The sequence below is a fragment of the Etheostoma cragini genome, chromosome 20, assembly GCF_013103735.1.
Source record: "Etheostoma cragini isolate CJK2018 chromosome 20, CSU_Ecrag_1.0, whole genome shotgun sequence".
NCBI lineage: Eukaryota > Metazoa > Chordata > Actinopteri > Perciformes > Percidae > Etheostoma > Etheostoma cragini.
Window position 1 is genome coordinate 21367929 of NC_048426.1, and position 8501 is coordinate 21376429.

Consider the following 8501-nt stretch of genomic DNA (forward strand, 5'->3'; position numbering starts at 1 on the left):
ATTATATGTCCAGTGCCCGCTGGTCGAAGGATAGACACAGCGGATCTTTTCCTTTTCACGGCCTTGTCCAGATACGACCCCTCCCTGAAAGAAGTCGCAACGCCCAGGCTGTGACGTGGGCTGTTTCGTTGGTGTTGAAAAGCCGTTGCCGTTCTTCATAGTGCCACTGAAGTGAGTCATCTCTAGGAAGTGTGGCGAAAAGGAAAAGAAAAAAGTTCGAACTGTTCCGTGAACAGCAGAGTGCGCCGATAGAGTGTGTAGTACGCAAGGCGACGGAAAATATTCAGAAGATTACCCAGGCAATAGGCTTGAAAGCGAATGTTAACCTGCGTGAGTCATTCTGTAGGCTATCTACAGGTTCACTTGTCTCAACTGGATTTGACTGCTGAGGTTGCGCTACTGACTTTAGGTTGAAGTTTGCGCACCTGAGATGATCTACAATAGTGCAGTATAGGTCTACCTGCGGCGCAAGAATAATAAAAGCAGAATAAGAACTAACCTTTAAAAGCAGGAATCACACAAGAACATATTTATTCTATCTGGCATTATCTGTAAGATGTTTTAGGTTAGTTTAGAGGAGCGTACTTGCACTTAGTCTGTGCCAACTCTTCTCTGGATATCCCAAATTGACAACGTCTCAAGTCAGGGGAGGATTCTTTTTGTTGGTGCCTTTTTGCTGCGAGGATTTAAAAAAAAGGGGGGTTCAGACCTCAAACAGTCTACTGAAATCTTCCCTGTTTCCTGGACCATGTACCAGGACTACTCCGGGAACTACGACACCTCGTCCCGCGGCAGCAGCACCTCTCCGGCCCAGCCAGAGTCCTTCACAAGCGGCAGCAGCACGATCGGAAGTCCGATCTCTACCTCAAGCTACCAGGTAACACAAGGAAACACCGGACTTCCGCGACATTGAGCGCATAAGTAGCTTTAATTCGATGTCAAGTGTGCAACACCTGAATACAGCTTGTATGTCTTGTATATTTCCCTTTTTCTCAATGTACCGCGCTTCTGCCCATTACTAGATTGTATAATACATTCTCCAGGTCGCTTGGGGAAAAAACGGATAGCCCGATGACACAGATTGCAATGGTGACTCAACAGATTTAGGAGTCCATCTAGTCACAAGTATTCTGGACTCATTTGATTTGAATCTATCCTAAGATGTATAAACATCATCGGAGGATGTAGACTACTTTTGATCAAATATCGAAGTTGCGCACTGACTGGTGCGCAAAGTAAATGGTAAATAGGCTGCGTGGTGATTTAGCACATGCATTAAAAATTAATTTTTTAATGCTTTTTTTCCTTCAGTTGGTCCTCATGGTAAAACAAAACTTCCCAACGTACAGATTATACAGACCGATTCAATATTACTTGCGTGCTGTGCAAGAGGTATGGGTGGTTTTCATTTAAGTTGAATTTGCCTGTGATTTCCAGATGTAAACTTGTAAACTGTATTATTTATGGGTTCCTTCTATATGTAGCACCCCAGTAGAGATGGCATTTTACGCATTATGAGGACGACATTCCCTTTCAAACACATACATGCCATTTGGACACTGAACTATTTGTCCAATGCGCTAAACTGGGTATAGATGAAGCGTATAATGCAACAGGCGTAGCCTACTGTTTAGGCATTAACACACACATTTTGAAGTGCACAAAAGACGTGCTGTTGCGAAATGTGTTTTAAGTTCAGTCAGCGTTGGTATTTGGTGGCATATATTTCGCTATGAGAAATGATTTTCTTCTGATGGTCTCGCACTGCACATGGCAGATTAAATTCCTTCCAGCGAGAAGCGCGCACTGACCCAAAATGAAAACCCTGCATTCCGAGAGAATCTTCTGAGTTTAAAAAGGCCAATCCCTGTAATCCATCTTCTCGATTTCATCACAGGTTATGATTTCATTCCTTCTCAGTGAGAGATGTGCCAGTGGAATGTTATGATGACGCGTGCCCATATATTCACAAATAATAGGATATAAAATCCGGGAAGAGGAGTGTTGTTTACTCGAGAGCCAAGTCTTGCGTTTATAGCCTAGTGCACTTCTGTGGAAAAGCTTCGTCAGGCTCACGCAACATTACGGTAAACGACTTCTGGACTATCATTGCTTCTGTTCCCTGTAATCATGCACACTGGCTGTTTCCCATTACAGCGAGCAGGAACATTACCTCTTTGTTAGGCTTGTTGAGACATATCAAAACAAGGATTCTTTCTGTTCTGTTTTTATTAGACCAACATTCTTATCGGAGAAGAAGTTCAGTTAAACGTGGCCTTTTCTGTATTAAGTGTAATAACTCTACGGAAAAATGTGTCCTTCACACTCCATTGCATAGGAATTTATCAATTTCTTTTATTTTATTTTTTTTATGGGGATTGTAATGCTCTTATTTTGAAGCCCATTTCGCCCATAGAAATCCGCTCACATAATTCTGGTTAACTGTCTGGCTTGTCACAGCTGTCTGCTTCCCCCCTTACTGGAACTCACTGCGTTTCTCATCTGCTTAACAAATCCCATACACAATGACTCACCAGATAAACAAACTTCCAATAGACTGCCGGGATATCCGACGGAAAGTTGGAAAAAACGGGGACGTGCGTAATTTACGCACACAGGCAGGCAGTCCGTTTGTGTACTCTAAAGACATAAAGTAATAGTGATGTGACACAGGTTCTCATACGGGTGATGATTGTGACTGGCAGTTTACACGTACATGTAGATTATAGATAATTCTACATTTAAAATATTTTAGGAGGACTTGATCCATAATTGGAGAGGTTATTGCCAAAGGTTGAGTAGCTTGAAGTCATATCTTTCTTTAGATCGGAAACATGGTATCCTGCATCACAGTATGGCCTTAGACATACCCACAACTACGGGCACAGTCTTCATTTTGCTTTAAATTATTTGTTTATTTTTGTTGACGTGGAGGTTAATTTAATCATTTTTAATAATTCAATTGTTGTCACTAGAAGAGGGTCTATGACACCATATGACCCATTACATCATGTATCTATCCAGTCAAAAGTAATGTGTATATTTACCCTCCTGCCAGTCCATGTGTAACATTCCCCCAGTGCAGTGTTTTGTCTCATGGTTATTGTAGTTAAGTGAGAAGCACTGGACACCTTGGGCTTTCCCACATGATTCACAGCATGTGTCACTGTTCCACTCCAGGGGTTACATACACAGTGTTTTGCCTATGTGGATTGAATCATTACTATACACTTGTAATGTAGAAATTGTGTGAATTTGATAATGGTGGGCGGTGGTGTGTGTTTCTGCGATTGCAGCGAAATGAGGCAGGGCTCATGGACAGAAACCAAGATGCTTTTGGGATTCAGTTGCTTACATTGACCCATACCAGAATGCTCCTTTACAAGTAGATGCCACCCCACTTTTCCTGGAAATATTTCTTTAGATGTGATCATGCATCCCCTTTCATCATATCACTCTCATTCCTTCTCTTTCCAGAAGTACAGGGTTGACATGCCCGGCTCCAACAGTGCCTTCATCCCCACTATCAATGCAATCACGACCAGCCAAGACCTACAGTGGATGGTGCAGCCCACCGTCATCACCTCCATGTCCAACCCTTACTCCCGTTCCCATCCGTATGGCCATCACCTGCCCAACGGTTCTGGGATGTTGGGGCACAACACGCTGGCTCGGCCCGGGGTCATCCGCTCCATCGGGGATGCAAGGGGCCGACGCAAGAGAGATGAACAGGTGAGGGAAATAGAATGACAATGTGAGGGTAATAGAGGGACTGCAAAAAGGCTACTGGGGGATGTTTCAATAGATATACTTTGTTTTTGTTTTTTATAAAGCTGGATTTTGATTCCTTCAGGTCTTTTACAAAGCAATTTTAATGTGTGTTCATTCTGGAAAAAAGCAAAACACCTTAATATGGTCATTAGAAATTTTTAAATTAACATGTTTGAAAAAGAAAATAAGTTTATTTTCTTAGGCCAGTAAATTATACGTGGTTGCATCATTATTCTCCTCACAGCAAGCCAGTAGCACTTAGCACTTGTTGATACTCTTGCTCTTCGCTTCATATTGATTGTGTTTGTGTGTGTGTGTGTGTGTGCGCCTGTCAAACTGCATATTTTACCTACCATGTTTCTTTTTTACCTGCTCTTAGCTCACCCCGGAGGAAGAGGAGAAAAGGAGGGTGAGGCGTGAGAGAAATAAGTTAGCCGCCGCCAAATGCCGCAATCGCAGGCGAGAGCTCACCGACATGCTGCAAGGGGTGAGTAGAAACCCGAAAACTGGAGCCACCTGATCAGAATCTGTTAATGGGTTTCACTTTATTCACACAAGGCAACCTCAAATTAGTGTTGCAGCATCTTGTTCCTCTCATGTGGCCACCACCTCTAGCTAATAAACAACCATGCTTACTATTTGGGGGACAAATTTGCCATGCCAATAGGTGATGCAAAAATAATAAAATGGCAAAAAAAATGATTTTCACACGGAGAATACATGTATGGGGAAAAATAAGTCACACTTGTTCAGAAGTCTGGCAGGAGTCCAGATTTTTGATGAGTGATTGAACTCCACACCTAAATTTACAACCTTGTATTACTGGTTTGACTCTCGCTGTGTCTCTGAGTGCAAGGTCTGAGTGAAGAGATGACAGGCGATGAAAAGCTTTTTGTCTCGGGCATCTGTAGACAGAGGTAGGGCTGTCTCACAGCCCTGCCTGGCAGACAGCTACAGCATCTAAATGGACTAATTAGCTGAATTACAGTGAGTTTGAGCTTGTCAGCCCTTAAAAAAAAAAACAGGAATGGAATTTGCTGTAGGCAGCTGTCTCCATGAATGAAGGACATTTTGTAAAAGGGGCCAATTGCTTGTCTTACAAATCCACATAGAGACATGCTGCGTTCACACACACATATGCAGACACACACACCATAGCCATTGCTTTAGGGGAAAAAAATTAAAAACACCCTTTCGGTCTTTACAGTGCTGTTTTTAAAAATTCCAAATAAGGAAGTGTTGTTTTCCAGAGAAAGGAATCAGCGTTTGCAGTCTTTGATAAACTGATATCATTTATTTAAGTGTCTTGCTGGCCACCTCCCCTGGCTCCTTGTGTACAACTTCCTCATACCTTTTACCCATGAGTCAAAGTTCTCAGACAGCATATCAGCTTATCTTTCTGCCTGAACTGACGAGTGGCTTTTATGGAGCCTTTGTCTTTTATGTGACACATTAAGACACACTTCTGCTGCAGATCTTGTATCTCAAAGACACAAACAATGCACATCATTATTGGAAAGTCAAATTCAAGCAGAAGGCCTTGAGATTACAAGTTGTAAGTCTAAATGGTTTTTGACAAATTCTTGCTTGGGCTACTTGCTGTGGTGAGTAAAACTCTAGCAAACTAACAGTGCCCTCCGTTGGCGCTTTGGAGGTATATATTACAGTCTGACTACCGGATTGTTGCAGAAGCTTGGAATTATGCCATCACGTCATTTTTTTGCTGCAATGTTCTCAAATTCTTGGCATTTTGTCAGTGAATATTCATGAAAATGCTGTTGCAGTATTTGTGTTATCAAGTTCAATCTATCCTGCTTAGGTCTTAAGGGTTATGATGCTCATGAATTATAACGTTGCTGGTTCACGTCTGACTGGTGCATGTTGTTCCTCATCTCTCTGTCCCCTCATCTTTCTTTAAATAAAACTTATGAAAAACAAACCTGCTCGTACTTTAGCTTAAGTGCTCAACCATGTGTCCTGTTTCTCTTACCAGGAGACTGAAAAGCTGGAGGAGGAGAAAGCAGATTTGCAGAAGGAGATTGAGAGCCTGCAAAAGGAGAAAGACAAGCTGGAATTCATGCTGGTTGCCCACAATCCTGTGTGCAAGCTCCCCATCGATGAGCGCCACCAGTCATCAGGGCACCAGCAGCACCAGCAGCAGCAGCAGCAGCAATGCGCCCCTCTCTCTCTGACCATGCGCTCCAACATGGGGACCCGGGCTCAGATGAACCACGTGGTAGTGAAGCAAGAGCCGGAGGACAACGAGGATGTGGGCAAGCCCCAGCGCTCCGTCATCAAGCCCATCTGCCTGGGTGGCGGCGTTGTCAGTGGAGGGATGTACTGCACAGATGGAGACAGCCTGAATACACCGGTGGTGGGGGCATCCACCCCAGCTGCCACACCCAATGCGCCAAGCCTCATCTTCACCTACCCAAGCATGCTGGAGCCCGAGAGCCCCTCGCCCTCATCCGAGTCCTGTTCCAAGGCCCATCGGCGCAGCAGCAGCAGCGGGGACCAGTCCTCAGACTCCCTCAACTCGCCCACCCTCCTGGCCCTCTGAGTGAGGGATCCGCTCGGCGCAGCTGAGGAACTAACACTGTGGCTGATGGGAAGCATGAGGATCAACTGCGCGGCCCCTGTCCAGTGTCTTTGAAAGATCCCAAGAGCACATTCAAAAGTCCAGACCAAGCTGACCATGTGAGCCGTTTCCCCCTCTGCAGGGAGACCCAAAAGGGCTACGCCGCATTTTTCTTCTTGTTCTGCTTCAGTGTAAAAATAATTATCTGTAAGAGTGTGTGTGCACCAATCCTAAAAAGTGTCATCCCTTCACCATTTCAACTCCTGGTTCAACTCCCCAGTGTCAACTTGTTTACTGGGAAGACAATTCTGAAGAAAAACATGTCAAAATCTGGCAGTTGTGACTTGATGAGACTACAACTAGAGAGAGTGTTCTTAATATATTTTTTTGAAAATGTTTAAAAAGCCATGTGGCCGACACTTGCACTCCGCTACGACCAATCAATAAATCACTAAACGAGGTCAGCTTTCTACTGGATTTTCTGAGGAGAGAAAGAGACTATGAGCAAAGACTTTCTCACATCTCTTTTTCCATTTAGATTTGTCCTTTCCTAACTTGGACCTTGATTCAGGAATCGCTAATAAGAGTCTGATGCTATTTCCATCTCAATAATTGCATTCATAGCCTGTGCTGATTTGATTTTACAGCCTTTTTTGAGACATTGTCCTCTCCTTATACTGCCTGTAGAAAAGCAAAATGGTCATCCACATGTTGACCAAAGCACTGCTCAGTGTTGCAAAGGATAAGAGCCAACTTTCAATCAATGACTAGTTTGTCAATACTCTATACCTTCTATTTTGCCATAGTGGCTTGACTTTACAGTAGTATTGGTGTGCTTTTCCTCAGTGATTCTGTACCTGAACTTACAACCTGTTTATGACAAAGTGTATGTGATTTACATTGATGTCAGGGATATATCTCGTGTAGTAGAACCCAATCGTGAAGAGCGTTGCACGACTCCAGGCTGTTGTATAGTCTAGTGTTGCAGAGATGGTAGAATATGTGGAGGGATGATAAACTTCATCGCTTTTTTATTGTGTCACATCAATAAAGTTTTTATGTTTTTGCTCAAGCGACATTTGAACAAACCCCTCCTCCACTGGATTCTGACCTTTCTGCATTTCTTACATTCTCTAAATAAAGGTCTTACCTTTTTTCAACACTGCAGGTCAGGTTTCAAAAAGCCAAAAAAGGTTTGTTTGACACATGCAATCCTGTAATTTGTCCGTCTTTGTCTAAAAGGAGGGATTTTGCTCAAATTTGAAAAAAGCCACTGTGGTCTAGACTGTCGCCAGCTGCCAATGATGTCAACCCTGTTTATACTGTGTTTGTAAATCTGTCACTTTTAGTAAAGAAATTATGTTTAAATTCAAGTCAGATGTGCTGATTTGCGGGTGTATAAACATATACCAACATCTAGGTACTCTGTAGAAACTTAGTCAAAGCCGTGCTGGCTTTAAACAAGGGCCAGACACAGTTTACTTTTTGACAATAAGGAAGGGATAAGAAGACTCTTTTTTTACAGCTGGCCTGAGATGAAAGAGGGGACACCTTGAGAAGATGTAATATTTCTAAAGTTCTATGAAGCACTTCTTTTTAATTATTTTTACATGTGTGTATCTTAAAGGGATAAGGGTTTTCAATACTGTGCACTGAGAAGGACAACAGTGATATTTGGGACTTTTTCGTTTACTTCAAACATTCCTAATGAATATAATGTCAGGGGTCAAAGGGGGTGTCATCTTTGCTCGAACCCTTTTGTTATCAGGGGAATAAAAGTTGTGGTTGGAAGACTTTTGATGTGCTGGATGCAGAAAACAGACTTTGAAATTCAATACAAGCTGCTGCTACTTTGGAAAGAACATGTCAGCTATTTATCTTTTAATGATGTTGGGTTTAACATCACTGGCTGTGATAACGTGTGGATGCAACAGGGCATCTTTAATCCTGTCTGACAACAGAAAGAGGTGAAATGATAACCAAAAACATTACTGTGGGCAAGTCTGATATGTCTGTATGTGGAAATATTCTGAAGCCCCTCGACACACATAGGAAAGCCATTGACTGTAGATCTTCTGCTGTACATGTCCTCTACTGTCTGTCGCCTGTTTTCAACTATTACTTCTTTTCCAAATGCTTTAACTGTTTAAAA

General features: G+C 42.8%; 1 protein-coding gene across 1 annotated transcript; it reads left to right on the forward strand.

The window, feature by feature from the left end:
- On the forward strand, positions 1 to 8501 carry fosl2 (FOS like 2, AP-1 transcription factor subunit). The gene is made up of 4 exons (XM_034857448.1): positions 1 to 877; positions 3478 to 3732; positions 4151 to 4258; positions 5765 to 8501. Exons 1-4 carry the CDS (start codon positions 749 to 751, stop codon positions 6329 to 6331), a joined length of 1059 nt encoding a protein of 352 aa, XP_034713339.1. The 5' UTR covers positions 1 to 748; the 3' UTR covers positions 6332 to 8501.